Raw genomic sequence first — 17,242 nt, 5'->3', positions numbered from 1 at the left:
AAGTCCCTGGGTGCAGAGCTCCAACTGAGATGGGTCACATAGTAGTCTAGTGCGTTAACCACTACACCCTCCTTCAGTTTACATTTTAATCTGGCAAAATTTCCTACATTACTGCACCCAACACCAACCAACTGTTGAAGTCTGCTTGTCGTAAAAGCCTCCCAGTAGGAGGTGAAGGCTGCCAGGCTGTCAGGCTTCACGGATCTCAGCCTACACATGCAGATCTGGGCAGCAGTGAAATCTCTGGGGGAGTTGGAAGGAAGAAAAAGAAAGCATGGGATGCTTAAGTGGGTTAAGGGATAGGAGATACCAGAAAAGCCTGCTGAAAGAGCCAAATTCAAAATCCATAGTGTCAGTCCCAGGCTGTGATTTGTTCAGGAATACAGTAACACCAGTTCTAGAGTGGTGGTGTCACTAGAGGAGGTTTGGGACTCCTCAGGACAAGGGTGCTTGACTTTGCCCAGGAAATAATTAAAGAGTAAGTTGGAAATGGGAAAGCAGAAGAGTTTGTTACAAGATGGTTCTATACTCCATAGTCAGTGTATAGGCTAATTCAGAGTACAGTCACAGCCCCCTCTAGCTGGGTCAGGCGTGTATTCTGGGACACCAGGAAGAAGATAGTGAGGTCAAGGCATATAGAAGAGGATATTTTTCCACACAGGCATGGTAGTTGTTCATGTGTCTTCACACATCATTGTTAAAAAACAAATTTAAACAAACCAAGCGGGAAAATGACATGAACAGGGAAAGTGTTGTTCAAAAAAACATTAGTGAGGTAGAGAGATCATTGGTTACAGGTGGATGGTAGGCCACATGAACAGACTAAAAGGTGGGCTTTCTGTGATTGACTGAAGTATGACTAGTGTGATTGACTGTAACTTAGTAACCAGCTCAGAAAGATAGACTAACATGTACAATTTCCATTTATCCATAAGAATCTAAGTGTGGGAGTACAGCAGCTGTTTTAGGCCAGCATAGTTTAGTTTAACAGCATCCTAACTTTTCAGCCAGGGGTGTGATTTTTAGCATAGAAACAAGGTATAGCTCGTCTCCAGGTTAACTTTGGTCTGCTGTCTTGGCTACAACTGGTTTTGACTGGTCCTTAAACTGCAACTGCTCCTGGCTGAGTCACATAGCTTGTGGTCAGAGGACATGTTGTTGAAAATGTGGTGAGATTCATAGCCCTGTTTTCTCTGGTGAAGTTATCCTTATCTTTCCATTATGCTGACCTTGCCACCCTACTTCTCTTTGCTAATTCTTTTCTTTAGTTCCCTTATCTCAGTGGGAAATGAAAGAAACCTATAGTCCCAAGCACAGAAGAAAGATATCAGGATCTTCAATGGTAAGTACCAAAAGAATTGGCTAGCAGATGTTGCTATGGAGGCCTTAGCCTCTGTTGGCTTCCACTCTCCCCAACAATTTAAAATAAAGAAAAATATGCCCACATCTCACATATTAAGAACCAACAATTTAAAATAAAGAAAAATATGCCCCACATTTGACATATTAAGCATAATTAATTTGGGACTAGCAGATGGAGTAATGGTTACTTTGTTAGACTCCCATGTAGCTAACTAGAGTTTGAGTCCCGTCCCCGGTGTCTTAAAAATCATGCCAGGCGTGTGTGTGTGTGTGCACATGCCCAAAATTCTGAGAGGAGAATGAAGGAGAAGGCATTGCTGAGTGTCCAGCCCCCCTGAGGAGTGATTTCTCACTTTCTGTTTCTCTGTCTCTCTAGTGAGCGCATGTGCTGTATAGCAAAAATCTCTAAAAATAAATAAATAAATTAGTATAGTTGAATGGAAGCATAACATGTGCTCGACGAACACGAAGTTAAGCATTCATTAATTTTGTTTTCACAGTTTCCCCTATTATTTATAATAAAAAAATTCACTACTTCGAGGCTTTGAATGTTTTTGTAAGCAATTAGAAAGCAGTAGAGTCTTACTAGTGTGTGCTTCATCAAGGCAGAGAAGAGCCTGGAAAGAACTTGATTATGCTGTGGCAACTGCCGTTCATTAGAATATGCAGGGCCCCAGGTACCAAAGGCAAACTTGACAAGTTGGGCTGCCCTCACGATGAGATACTTGCTTAACTTCTAATTTTAATAATGAATATGATTTTTTAAAAGAGATATTTCTGCTATAGGGTGCGTGTGCTTGCCAGAGAGACAGAAAGCGAGAAATCACCCCCCAGGGGGGATGGTCACGCCGCAATCCCTTCTCCTCCATTCTCCTCTCGGGATCTTGGGCACGCACGCACACGTGCCCGGCGTGAGTTTTAAGCCACCGGGTCCGGGACGTGAACCGCGGTCGACTACGTGGGAGTCCAGGGATGTAAGTGTTACACCATTTGTTGGTCTAATAATGGACAGAGAGACATAAAGTGAGAAATCACCCCCTGGGGGGATGGCCACGTTGAAATCCCATCTCCTCCATTCTCCTCTGGGGATCTTGGGCACGCACGCACATGTGCCCAAAGTGAGTTTCAAGTCACTGGGTCCAGGACTCCAACCATGGTCAACTACGTGGGAGTCCAGGGATGTAAGTGTTACACCATTTGTTGGTCCAATAATGGATATAATATTTAAATATAAAACATATTTGAGAGGAAAAGGATAATTCCTGTACAGTTATCTACATTTTGAAGAAAATTGTGTCCAAAACAGGTTATAGTAGTCTAGGTTTATTTGATAAAAGTTTCTGCGTGTATACATTTGTATTTAAGTAGGTGAATAGATGTGTCCACACATACATACAACTATGTGTTAGTATCTCTCTACTTGGGTATACATATATATGTTCTTGGGTTTGTGAGGCAGTAAGACATATAGTTATCATCTCATAGGACTAGAATTTTTTAGACATGATATTTGTCAGGGGCTCCCATTGTAAGAAAGATGTTGAACTGGAAAATAAATGTCAAAATTATAAAAATACATTAGGGAACGAATGTAAGTAGATGCTGGGAAAAGTCCTATTTGAATAATAAGTTATGGTAAGTTTCCAGATTTCTTTTGAACAGTTAGTATTTCTTGAGCTGGAGGGTCAGAACGCATTTGAATAATTGAAGAGACTAGGATGGATATTACTATAGATTTCTTTTATGTATTTATTTTTTTTTGTAGAGACATTTTTGGTATAGGTCGTATATGGTTGCTGGAGAGACAGAGACAGAAAGTGAGAAATCACCCCTCGGGGGGATGGCACATTTCTTCTCCTCCATTCTTCTCAGGGCTTTGGGCATGCACACACATGTGCCCGACATGAGTTTTAAGCTGCCAATATAAGACTCGGACTGTAGTAAACTACGTGGGAGTCCAGCGTAATAATTACACCATCTGCTAGTCCTGGATATTACTATAGATTTCTAAGAAAAAAGTCAGAGATAGGTTTGATAGGTGACATATTTAAATGGAATGGGGAATGGATGAAAATAAAATGGGAATAATTAGAAGACGTAAAGATGAGGATAGGATGAATACTGGACAATTGATAAGTACAGAAACGTGTCTAGTGAGGCATTTATTTAGAACTTTTGGCCAGGTTTGAAAACAAATGCCTAGCCCCTTCCATAATTTGCTTGGTTCTTACTCCATAAATAATGGGATTGAGCATAGGTGGGATGACCACATAGAGGTTGGCCAGGAGGATGTGGACATAGCGTGGGATATATTTCCTACCAAACCTGTAAGCAAAGACAGAAAAGAGGGCAGGGATATAGAAGAGTAGGATGACACAGAGGTGAGATCCACAAGTGCTCAGGGCCTTGGACCGGGCATCTCCAGAGGAGAGGTGGAAGACAGCTCGGAGGATGTGGATGTAGGAGACAGCAATAAGGATGATGTCCAGGCCTGTGGAGAGAAGAGCAGCTGCCAATCCATACCAGACGTTAATGGAGATGTCAGAACATGACAGACGGGCGATGCCCATGTGCTCACAAAATGTGTGTGCAATGATGTTGATCCGACAGTAATGCAGGCGCTTGAGGAGAAAGATGGATGGAAACATGATGATGAAGCTGCGCGCCAGGGTGGCCATGGCGATCTTCCCAATAACCTTGCTTGTGAGGATTGTGGCATATCGTAGGGGAGAACATATGGCCACATAGCGGTCAAAGGCCATGGCCAGTAAGACAGCAGAGTCTGCCACATAGAGGAAGTGGATGAAGAACATCTGAGTGAGGCAGCCATCAAAGGAAATGTAGCTGGAGCCTAACCAGAAGTTGGCCAGCACCTTGGGCATGGTGGAGGTGGAGAGTAAGATGTCAGCACTGGCCAGCATGCACAAGAATATGTACATGGGCTCCTGCAGACTTGGCTGGGAGAGGATGACAGAAATCAAAATGCCATTACCCACCAGGGCAGCTATGTACATAGTGCAGAAGGGGATGGAGAACCAGATGTGTAGATGCTCCAGCCCAGGGATGCCAGTGAGCAGGCAGCCTGCTGTGCGTGTGTCAGAGCTGTTCACAGCAGCTAGGCTGTCAGCAGATAAAAGAGCCATGATTTTCTGTAGAGCCCTCACCTGTGCCATAGGAGAAAAATAGCTTCAGACTTTGTGCACGTTAAAGCTTGCAAATAGTCACAAGGCCTACACCTATTCAGAGCCCTTGTAACAGTTAAGGGCTCCACATTCAGGCATGTTCTCTGCAGACAATCATGCACGGGCTCTGCATAATGCCACAGTTACATAAAGTTAATAAGCTTATTTATCTTTATTACTGTATTTGAGAGCATTCGAATCTTTTTAACCCAACAAACAAAACATTAACAACAGTTATAGACTCTGCCCATAGATAGGCTCTTCAACCTTATTTAGAAGCTCTCAACAGAGCTGCAAAACTTTTAGAAAACTACGGGACATGAAACCAGTGTTAGACTCCACACAGTGCCACAGATTCTGAAAACCAAAAAACCAAAAAACAAAAACCACCACCACCACCAACAACAAAATGGTGATCTCTAGAGCATCAAACAGTCTTTACAAATCTCTACGTGTGTGTGAAAGGTAATGAGCTCTTCACAGAAGACTGCTTTCCCACACCTGCTGCTGCTCAGCTGACTGTGGAAGAGTAAAGTTGAGAGCCACGAGCATTTCAGAGACCCCGTATCTCTTTTCACCCAGGCACACATACTCTGATAAAGATGGAGAAACTGAAGGTGGCTGCAACATTTAGAACAGGCAGTGAAAGAGGTTGTGAAAAACCTGGGTCAGAGATCTACTCTGCCTCTGTCTCCTCTGAATAACAATTTTCACATTTTTAAAATGAGCATAGTTATTGGTCTGCTGGAATAGTAAATGAAATTTTGTCTGTGGAAGCCTTATTAAATTGTATGGTATGGACTAGGGAGAAATGTTCACCTGTTGAAATATCCATTTTGTAAGACAAATAATAATGTGATTGAATGTATGGAAGAAAATGAAATGAAAAAAAAATTAATTAAAAAAAATGTGTATGGTATGAGACCAGCAGATGGCATAATGGTTATGGTGGTGGACTCCCAGACCTAGCTGCTTAAAACTCACATTGGGTGCATGTACCTGTGTACCCAAGATCCCATGAGGAGAATGAAGGAGAAGGGATGGTGGCATGGCCATCCCTCCATGGGGTAATTTCTCATTTTCTGTCTCTCTGTCTCTCTGTTCAGTTCAGTACCCTATAGCAAATCTCTCTCTCTCTCAAAAAAAAAAAAAAATTGAATGGTGGTTCCTCAGTAGTCCCCTCTGTGGCTGTGCAATGTGGTTCTTTGCCCAGAGAGGGAAGGAAGATGCAGAACAAGCTTCTGAAGTGTGGTATTCAGACTAGCTCATCGGCATCCAAGGAACTTGTAAATTGTTGGGCCTTCCCACACACTTAGTGAATTAGAAGATCTGGGTAGGGGCAAGCCCTCCAGGGATTCTGATTCATGTTAAAGTTTGTAAAACGTGGATGTAAAAACTTTTTAAACTTTTTTCCCTACCTACTCTATTAATAAATGTCTATCACTTCTGCCCAAACCATTAAGTTTTCAGGTTCCATGTATTTCTGCTGAATTCAGCATGATGTGTTTATACTTTAACTAAATCTAATGAGTGTTGTCCCCAGCTCTTATAGTCAGGATGTAAAGAAAAGGACACAACCATACAGGTAGTCGTCACTATGTATTAGGCCACTGACAACGTCTGTCTTATTCAATTATTCTCACAACAAATATACAACTTTTATTAATGCCAAATGCAGCTTCTCTTTCTCTCAGCTAAATTTTCTCCTGCTATAGGAGCCAGCTTCTTATATTACTGTACTTAGATCTTATTTCTGCATCCACCCTCCTCTGCATTTCCTCCAGTCTCAGAAAATGTGGTATTAATGTCCCTCTGCTTTTTAATGTTTCCTTTGTCATAGAGCTAATATATTTACTTTATCTGGGCATATTAAAGCTCTTTTATGTTATTTAGAAAACAAACATATACACACATATAAGTACATGCATGTATACTTATATATGCATAAGTATATGTGTATATGTTTGTTTATCTATGTGTGTATCCATGCATGTATATACATCTTTAAGAATAATTTCTGCACCTATATTCTAAATGTTCTTTTTTTTTCTATCACTTCAGGGACTTTGTGCCATAAACTATTCTCTTTATTCTACATCTTCGATTTCTCCTAGGTTCCTAGATTTTTAACGCTATTACTGTATTTAAGAACACTCAAATTATTTTTACCTTGACAATAAATTAACAACAGTTACAATAAAACATCTTATTCTACTAGTTACTGTTTTTGTCCTTCCTTTTTCCTTTAAAAATCACTCCTTCCATGACACGGCTCTTTTAACTTTGATTTTTCTCACTCCTCTTACTGATTCTTCTCTTGTTCCCAGACATCAGAGGCCTCACTGAAGTGACCTTTGCAGGATGATTTACTGTTGGTGTTTCCTATCCATCTGCTTCCATCCTCTCCTCACTTTTCACTCTCCCTGGACAGACGTACCCACTCTTGTGCTTCATTTAACCCACATGTGGTAATACCACCCAAATGTAGGTTTACCATCCATACTGTTTTCCAGGCTCCACTTCCACTTATCCAAAGACTTCCCAATTGACCTTCTAGCCTGTAGTTCTTCTGGTCTTGAGACCATTCTCCATGTAAAAGTTATGTTTCCAGAAGCTAAGTTTGAACACACACTTTCTTGATTATAGATAACACTTGCCCATTACCTAAAATAGTCACTACACAAACACATAGGTACATACACACTTTCTGATTTCTCTACTCAGACGGCAAAGCATGTATGTTCCTAAGTCTGGCCTTATTCTGTGATCTTTTTTTTTTTTTTTGGAGACGTTTTTGCTACAGGGTGCGTGCACTCGCCAGACAGAAAGACAGAAAGCAAGAAATCACCCCCCCAGGGGGGATGGCCACACCACAATTCCTTCTCCTCCATTCTCTTCTTGGGATCTTGGGCACGCACGCACACGCGCCCCAGTGTGAGTTTTAAGCCACCGGGTCTGGGACGCGAACCGTGGACGCGAACCACGGTCGACTATGTGGGAGTCCAGCGACATAGCCATTACGCTAACTGCTGGTCCCCAGTTTTCTTTCTTTTTACACTTACTACACTGAAATATTTTCAGTCCCATATATTGTGAGCTCCCTGAGACCAGACTCTATCTTATTCAGTTGTGTCTGAAATAGAATTTTCTTAGTTAATGTTCAAAAGATGATGGAATGGAAGTTCCTACCCACTCAGCCATGTAAGTTGACATTGATGAAAACACTTGCCAATACCACAGAACTCCAGGTTTATAATGATAGACCTTCTATTCCTGTTTTTTCTCTTGTCTATAGTAAGTATCATTTGCTGTGCTCACTCTTCCTGGAGCATCATTCGTCATGCTCATCTTCTACTGCATGCTCCCACCTTTGCTGGAGACATCAACACCTGCAAAACCCAGCTTTTCTCCTAATAACACACCTCTGAGGCAGCCTATGTTCATGGTATCTTCCTGTCCTTCATCCTGGTGATTTTTCTTTTCATCCCAGTTTAGGCACCTACTGAAGTTTGCACACCTCAAAACTGATAAGCAATCTACTAACACCACTTTTCATGTCTGTCTGGCAGCTCCTTTTCTTTCAGCCTTTCACTCCTTATATGTTAGACTCTCTTGTTCCTCCTTCTGTTACCTTTGGAACGTCTTTTCCCATCTCGTGTATCTCCTCCAAATAACAGCCTTTGGGCACCAAGGGAATTTACATTTTTTAAGAGTAAAATCAGGGCAGAGGTAGACTATGCAAAGTTAGATGCTTCAAATATAAGAACAGAGCTAGATCTTATTCATGTTCATTTGACTTCAGACTTCAAAGTTGCCAGCCAGAGTTCATTGGTCAGGAACTTAAATGATACTGACCACGTTTCACCACGTTTTATTTCCTCAGTAGTTGGGAATTTTTCATTCTTGTTTGTGTTCTTAGTTTCAATTTTTTAGGCAGCAGATTTTTATTTGATAAATTTACATAACTGAACCACTAAACATCTAAGCAGTTTCCATTGCTTATCGGTTACTTCCTTAGACTCATTATTTATTGGTGTCCTAACCACTAAAATAATAGTTTCAACTCATCTCTTCTTTCCTCTCCTTCAAGCTCCAGTGCAGCAGACGGGCTTATCTCTGCAACAACAGAGAAGTCCAGACTCTCAAGCATAAACTCTTTTATCTTCTTTTGTCTCTACTTTGGATATCCTCCCCATCCTTTAATTCTTGTCTTTCTACTGAAGAGAGTATCCTTTCTATTATTGCAGGAAATTTCTATAATCTATTTTTGAATCCTTTACGTGACCTCTCTGTCCAGGAACTTGACCCATTTATCCTTGTGTACTGCAGTTTAATTTTCCTTCCGCTGTTCCTCAATGTGTAAGGATGAAACCCATGTGCAGTTTATGATTTGTGCAGTGAGCTTAGAAGCCATTCATCATTTACTCACCTATCTCTCCATCCTTGCCTGGAACATAACCCTCTAAATTGATCTTCTCTCATCCCACTCTCCAGGAAAATACACTCTAGCTATCCTACCTCATTCTTCTCTTTAGTCCTCTGCCCCTCTTTGAACTTCGCTAGAGTTGTCCATGTATCTGGTACCCTTTTCTCATCCTCTCCTGCATAATACCTTCTCTTCATCCTAAAAATATCTGGCCCAGACTTACCTCTTCTATGTCACCCTCTTATATTCACAGGTTCTCAATTCCACACTTGACACACACCTTAGGCTTCCTTAATATATTAAGTGGAATCTCAGGTCTTGCCTCATGCAGTGTTCATTCCTCTCCTTTGGGAAAAGGAACTCTCTTGGTTCTATGTATCTATCCCTTCCTTAGCTCCAAGATTCTCCTCTACTACATGAGCCAGTGTTCCCTGTCTAACACAGGATCTGAGACACATAAGTATTTGCTTGAGTTTAGCACTAGACAGAGGAAATCTATTGATAGACACTCTGAATGTTTGAATAGCCCAGCAACTTAGAAGGCTTTAGTCTGAGTTTTTGTTAAATTTGTTTTGTACTTCCTCTTCCAACAAATTCTTTTTGATGCGTTCGAGTCTACTTATTTTTTTCTCTTTCTACCATTCTTCCAAAAACATTTGCCTCTTGGGTTTCTTGGGTTTTTGTCATTTATCACTGTCCCAATGTCTCTTTTCAAAGCCATGATTCTTTGTCACCTTAGGCTCTCTCTTCACTTCTTCAGTACCCCTAAAAACGTTTACATTTATATGTCCTCCTAAAGGAAAGGATGTGTAGGATTACTGTGCATCTTGTTCTTTCAAGCATTGGACAAGGATTGACTGAATCGTTCTCTAGGTCAGCATTCAAAGTCCATAGGTGAAGAAATAATGTCTCCTTACCATGAGCAACTACCATTAATTACAATATAGTAGTGAATACAAAGTGTGTGAGTCCATAGTCCAGAGGATTCTGCCTAGTATGATGAGGGAAGGATTCACAGAGTGTCAAATTATGGTTGGGACTAAAAAATATGTGTGTGGTGTGTGTATATGTATGTGTTTACTGTGTCTGCAAGTTGAAACAATGAATATGAAAGGACTTTACAAATAAAATAAATGGTAATGATGGTGTGTTGAAGCATTTAGATTAAGGAGTAAAAAGAAAATTAGAACACTAGAACCAGAGTGGAAATATGAAAGATTATTATTATTATTTTAAAATTTGCTTTAGGGTGGATGTATTAGCCTGGGAGAGACAGAGAGGGAGAGAAAGAGAGAGAGAGAAAGTGAGAAGTCACCTCCAAGGGGCATGAGCACACCACAGTTCATTCTCCCCCACTCTCCTGTCAGGATTCTGGGTATGCAGACACATGCATCTGGTGTTTTCAAGCCTCTGGTCTGGAATTCAAGAACACAGTAAGCCATGTGGGATCCAGCCACCTTAACCACCATGCCACCAGGTTGCCTCTAAAGACTATTATTGAAGATGCAGGTGATAAGATCAATCTGTCTCAAGATCTTCCAAAATTAAAATGACTTTCTGAGTCAGCAAGTGACGTGGAGGTGAAGGAGCTAGATTAAATTAAAATGACTTTCTGAGTCAGCAAGTGACATGGAGGTTAAGGAGCTAGATTACACATGGTTGACTTCACGGTTTAAGTCCTAGACCTGGCGGTTTGAAAAGCACGCCAGGTATGTGTGCATGCATACCCAAAATCCCAGGAGGGGACTGGAGAAAGATGAAGAGGGATTGTGGTATGGCCATCTCCTCCCCTGGTGGGTGATATCTTACTTTCCTTCTCTCTCTTTCTCCCTCTGACAAATGCTCATGCCCTATAGCAAAACAAATGAACAAAAACCAAAAAATAACCTAAAACCAAAACAAAACAATAACCACCCAAAGAAAACTAAAAACTTTAAAAAAGATGACTTTCTTTTCTGAGCTGGGCTGTACTTAAGTTTTGTTTTGTTTGTTTGTTTTAAATTAATATATAACTCACTTCAGGACCAGCATATGGCACAGTGGTTATGTTGCTGGACTCTGACATGTCAGACTGTGTTTCAAGTCCTGGACCCAGTGGTTTAAAACTCATGCTGGGCACATGTGCATGTGTGCCCAAGATCCCAAGAAGAGAATGGAGGAGAAAGGATTGTGATGTGGTCATAATCCCTGGGGAGTGATTTCTCACCTTTTTTGTTGTGTCAGTTTCTTGTTCTCTCTCTCCCTGGCAAGTGCTTACACCCTAAGGCAAAAATCTCTCAAAAAAAGAAAAGATATAATTCACTGATCATAAAACTTACCTTTTAAAATGCTGTGACCTTTAGTACATTCACTAGGTTGAACAATTATCACTATTTTTTTTAATGTCAAATCATTTCTTGCATTCCAAAGAAAATGGTTTTGCTCATGATCAGTCACACCCCATATCCCTGTGCCCTCAGGTACTAGAAACCACTCATCTGTTTTCTGTCTCTATAGTTTTACTTATTCTGAAAAAAATGAAATCATACAATTTGTGGTCATGAGATGGGTTCCCTTAACTTAGGAACTTTTTTCAATGTTGACTCGTGTTGTAACATGTCAGTACTTCATTTTTGTGTATGGCAAAATAATATTTTATTGCATGGATATAATACAATCTACTTATCCATTTCATTCATTGATTGAAAGACATTTGGGTTATTTTTATTTGGAGGGCTATTACAAATAATGCTGCTGTAAACATTTGTGTACAAATTTCTGTGTGAAAATGTCACTTCTCTTGGGTATATATCTAGGAGTGGGATTGTCAAGTTACAGTTTACACTCCTTTACTCTCTTAAATTTTAAGCATAATTAAAACTCCAAGATTAGTAAGTGGAGTGGTGGTTGGGGCAGCTGGATTCCACCTGACCGACTCTATGGTTCCAAATCAGACCTGGAGGCTTGAAAAACATAATGGGTATGTGTGTGTGCATGTTCCAAATCCTGAAAATGAATGGAGAGGGGACTGTGGCATAAAGATTTCCTTGGGGAGTGCTGTTTCTCACTTTCTCACTCTCTCTCATGTACTCCCTCTCTTAGGGAACTATTAAGTAAAAAAGATAAAATTTGTGTACAGAACAATCATTATGTGAAAAAATTTTAAAAATCCATTGGAAAAAAAGCAGAGGCAGAGGGAGAAATGAAAAAAACAGTCCTTTAGGGGATGGTCATATATCAATCCCTTCTACTCCACTTCTCCACCCTTTTGAAATTTTGGGCATCACACACATGTGCCTGGCATATTTTTCAAGGTGCTGTTTTTGGAACTCAAACTATGTAGTCAGCCATTTTGGATCCAGCCACATTGTCAACCACGCCACTGGATGGCCCACAAAAGATTATACATGAGTATGCTGCTGGTAACATTGATGGTGGTGGTGGTGATGATGATCATGATGATAAAGATAATGATAGTGATTATTAATGTTGACATTTATTAAGTATTTGTCACATAATAAAGTGCCAATTGCTTTTTATTTTCATTATTTTATTTAGTCCTCACACCAAATTTGTGAATTAGGTAGTCATTGTTTTCAGTGTTACACAATTAGAAAACTGATGTTCCCAGAGAAAAGAATTCTTTCTAGTTAAATTTCTTTCTTTTGTAGAGGTTTTTGCTATAGGGTACGTGCGCTCGCCAGACAGAGAGACAGAGAGACAGAAAGCAAGAAATCACCCCCCAGAAGGGATGGCCACGCTGCAATCCCTTCTCTTCCATTCTCCTCTCGGGATCTCGGGCACACTCACACAGATGCCTGGCGTGAGTTTTAAGCCACCGGATCTGGGATGTGATGTGAACTGTGGTCAACTACATGGGAGTCCAGCGACATAGCCATTACACTAACTGCTGTTCCCTCTAATTAAATTTCTAATGCATAGCAGGATTGAGATTCAATCTCAAGCTGGTCTCATTTTTTAAAACTGTTATGCCAAACCTTTTCACCAGAGTCAATCATTTCAGTACATGTCATATTTTATTGAAAGAAATCTTATCATTTAGAGTCTCCTTAACTTCAATGTCACTTTATGTATTTCTCAACTTACTATCATGAAATGAAAGCAACAGAAAACAGTAACATAGAACTTCAGTAGTTGCCATTTAAAAAAAAAAGTTATATATTTATTTCTTCTATGAGAGAGAGACAGAGAAAAAGAAAGAGAGACAGCACCCCCAAAAGGGTCTCAACATAATGATCCATCTTTCATCCAGATCATCATGCTAGCAAGTGCATGCCTAGCACACGTAGGGAGGTCTTAGACCTTGAACTGGGAGCTCTCCCATGTGGGAAAGCCTTGTAGATCATTGTGTTTTACTACTGCAAATCCATCTGGCCCCAAGATGTCATTATATTTTTTTAGTGGAATTTATCTTTTAGAGCAATTTTAGGTTCATAGCAAAATCATATGGAAGATACAGAGATTACCCATATAGTAGCTTTTTAATTTTTTTTTTTTATTTTAGAGAGAGAGATTTTTGTTATACAGCACATGTGCTTGCCAGAGACACACAAAGAGACAGAGAGACAGAAAGTGAGAAATTTTCCTCCAGGGGGAATGGCGACACCAAAATCTCTTCTCCTCTATTCTCCTCTCAGGATTTGTGCACACAAACAAATGCACCTGGCATGAATTTTGAGTGCCAGGTCTGGGACTTACATGGGAGTCCAGCGAGGCAACCAATATGCTATCTGCTGGGCCCCATAGATAATTTTTTAAGCACATACTGTGACACAGTCATTATAAGGTCTTAATATCTTATCTATCACTTAAATATGTCAATAATCCTATGGCGTGGGTACTATTAGATTTCCCATTTTACAGAGAAGTAAACTGAAGTTCAGAGGCAAAATTACATTCCCGGTATTGCAAGAGGGCTTGATAGTTGTTTTGATTGCAGTGTTTACATTTTTAACTCTGCTATACTGCTTCAGGAAAATAAAAACAAAACCAAAATCAAATTAATGAATGCCTAGTTGGAAGGACAACTTCAAAGGAAGCTTTGTTGGGGGAAAGAAAGAAGATAAAAAGAAGAACCAAGGGTCTTTCAACATATTTTCTTATAATGATGGCAGTGTGAAGGATGGTCTGGCCCATTGAGTATCTAATGGTACTCATGGGTCACTAAGTTTCTATGGACTGTAACTGCAGCACCCAAATCCTAAATCCTAAGGGAATGCACATCCTTCTTTGGTATTTGACAGGCCTGCATACATATCAGGAGATTCCTCTGAGGGTTTATGACCCAAGGGAGAAAGTCAAATACCTTATAATTGCCCTGCAATTGATGCAATACAGCATCTGGAGTCCTATCAGAAGAGACTGGTACAGGAGCTCCAAGGCAACAGGGATCTGGAAAGAAACTACAGGCAAAAAAGACTAGTAAGTGGTTGAAAGTCTTTTGGTTTGTGGATAGGGGAGCTAACCCAGTGACCTCTGTGATATCTCTTATCTAGCAGGTCTATAAGCAGGTGTATGGATAAGGTCATTACCAGGAGGACAGCCAATCTATGATTAGGCTTTCTAGTCTGGGCTGTCTCACAGATGTTTTAGCTGGGAAGAGGAGAGGGGGAGAGAGAGAGAGAAAGAGAGAGAGAAATCTCTATTTCTGGTCTGGGCTGTCTCACAGATGTTTTAGCTGGAATGAGGAGAGGGGGAGAGAGAGAGAGAGAGAGAAAGAGAGAGAAAGAGAGAGAGAAATCTCTATTTGTTCTTGGGCGTACTTTGGATTGGAATGACAGGATGTGACAGGAAAGAATCAAGACCTCAACTTTTCCCCACTGGTGGGGCTTCCAGCACCTTAGAGCCCTTCTTTCCATAGTCCATTAAGCCCACCAGTTTCCCTGAAGAGGAGGCAGGGTGCATGTGAAAATATTACATCACAGAAAGGAGCTAAGGTGCAGTGAGATTCAGGAACTTCACAAAAACCATGTATGTGGCTTGCTTGTTAAAAAGTCCACTCAGTGGCTCGGGCTTCCAACTCTTTCAACTCTTTATTCTTGTCAGATCACTGACTTTCCCTTAGATGTAAAAGGAAGAGCTATATCTGGGAAGACAAATACTATGGAAATATTTCAAAGGGAAGGTAGTGTTGGAAATTGTAAATAATACTAATAATCTCCATCTACTGAAGGTACAGTTCTAACTGCACCAGATGTAGAACGGTAGGTTTTCTAGCCCATGAAGTAGTTATAGAATTTGTCTCATTTTATCTGATAAAGAAATTGAGATAAAGCAAATAACTCGAGCAGTCATAGAGGTAACAGATGTTGAAGTTAGAGTGGAATGCAGGTCCTATGCCAGAACTGCTGATCTTCCCTACCACACTGTTCTGCCTATTAAAGCTGGGTCCTGAGGGCCAGAAGCCTGCATTGATTCTTCATTGTGTGGTGTCCTTGAGATGAGAAGGCTGTAGGAGCTCCCTGGCAGTCTTCTCTAGGACATAGACTCTTGGGTCTCCATGCCCTGCCTCCATTGTGGCTCAGGTTCCTTCCTCATCTCGCCAAGGTGTCTAATCATATTCCCACTTTTCATCCTTTCTCCTATTGTCTCAAGAAAATTTCTCTTTTTCTAAAACTATTTTCTTTCTTTGGTTCTCACTCTGTCCCTTCATCTCTTTCTCACTCCATTTCTCCCTCCGACTCTCCTCATCCATGGCTCAGGCCCTTATCTTCCTCTCAACATACTGGCTTCTCCCATCAGTGCTCCTCATTCTTTTTGCTCTCTCCCTTGTTTCCTCTCCACTTACCTCTGCCTTCAGATTCCCTCTGCTCGCACTTTCTATTACCATGTCTGACAGTAGCTCCCCACTTTTCAGGCCTTTGTTCTCTTCTCTCTCTGTCCTCATCCCCTCATCCTATGCACCTCATTTCCTCCCTCTATTATATAACCCTGTTTCCTCTAACACCTGGCTTGCCTTTTTTCTGTCCTTCAGGTTATTTTCATCAGCTTCCATTGTCACCAGTCCTTCCCCTCCCCACATTCTTCTACCTTATTACTGCCTCTCCCCCGACTCCACTTGACCCTCATTACTTCTCTAGTCTCAGTCTCATCTGTTTGTCCCTCAGCCCTACTGTCCTACTTTTGTCACTCAGTGTACACTGATTGATTTCTCAATATTCTCTTTTTTTCACTGTTTCTCAATCCTTCCTTTAGTATCTGCATCTCCCAGTAGATTCCCCCAATCCTTCAAAAGCACATGGCACTGTCTTCTAAAGCACTATCATTAAAGAGGACATGGAGTTTATGTAATAGGAGTAAAGAGCAGGAACCATAGAGAAAATTACATGGAAATCAGTTTTTGTTTGGGAGTAATACAATAAATAGGAGCTTTAAAGACATATACTGTATGCGCTAAATTAGTATGCATTTATGAGAAGAAAAATAAGATTTCCAAGGGCATAAGAAGAGCCCAAGGGAGCCGGCAGGTGGTGTGGTGTTTAAGGGTTTGTTTCTTGGACCTGACAGGTTGCTTTTTCACTTTCTTTTTCTCTCTCTGTCCTTCTTTGGTCAAATTAAAATAAATAAATAAATAAATAAATAAATAAATAAATAAATAAATAAAGTTAAATAAAACAATTCTTTAAAAACAAAAAAAGAAGAGCCTAATGCCTGAAGTACTGGATAGTGAGAGTCATGGGTCTTTGAGTGGGGTTGTTTAGAAAGACGCAAACAGCTCTTCATCATGTGGACATGTGTTGGGATCAAATGACCCTCAACAAGCATCCCCAAATTATGGGGAAAAATCAGAGGTCATTTCTTTAACAGGAGAATAGGTAATGTCATACAAAGAAGATAACTTGGAGTAGTAGGATTTGTGGGGATTTGAACATTCTAAGTTTTAGCTACACAGATATTTATGAGTGATGTGCAAACCAAGCCTATCTTATACTAGCTGATCAAGGGTATATGTAAGAAAAATCTGAAAAATCTTTGTTGAGGCTTACTGTTAAATGAAGGATTAAACTGAAATAAGAAAAATACTGGAGACAGAGGAATAGGGTTTAGGCTGCTTAGGAGGGCAGGTCATTGAGCCCAGGCAGTGCTGAGAGGCCAGGTCAGCAGGGGACTGGTGCCCAGTGGTAATGGGAGGGCTCATGCTTCCCAACCTAAATATTAACCTTCAAGCACATTGTCCCCATTATAGACAGAATAGGCCTCATGAAGATGCCAGCTGCTCTAAGTTCCAACTTGAGTTTCTCTGCATTCATGCTGACAAGCTTCCCGTGGCTGG

At 40.6% G+C, this 17,242-nt stretch overlaps 1 protein-coding gene across 1 annotated transcript; it reads right to left on the bottom strand.

Moving 5' to 3' along the window:
• Window positions 1–3,524: 3,524 nt before the first annotated feature.
• On the bottom strand, window positions 3,525–4,535 carry LOC102471795 (olfactory receptor 52B6). The gene has a single exon (XM_006162529.1). The coding sequence runs from the start codon at window positions 4,533–4,535 to the stop codon at window positions 3,525–3,527; it is 1,011 nt and encodes a 336-aa protein (XP_006162591.1).
• Window positions 4,536–17,242: the final 12,707 nt, after the last annotated feature.

The sequence above is a fragment of the Tupaia chinensis genome, unplaced genomic scaffold (genome assembly GCF_000334495.1).
Source record: "Tupaia chinensis unplaced genomic scaffold, TupChi_1.0 Scaffold140176_1, whole genome shotgun sequence".
In the NCBI taxonomy this organism is placed as follows: Eukaryota; Metazoa; Chordata; class Mammalia; order Scandentia; family Tupaiidae; genus Tupaia; species Tupaia belangeri.
This window is presented reverse-complemented; position numbering and strand designations above follow the sequence as displayed.

Coding starts and splice junctions, on each gene's coding strand:
- LOC102471795 (XM_006162529.1), bottom strand. CDS start 4,535: ATGGCACAGGTGAGGGCTCTACAGAAAATCATGGCTCTTTTATCTGCT.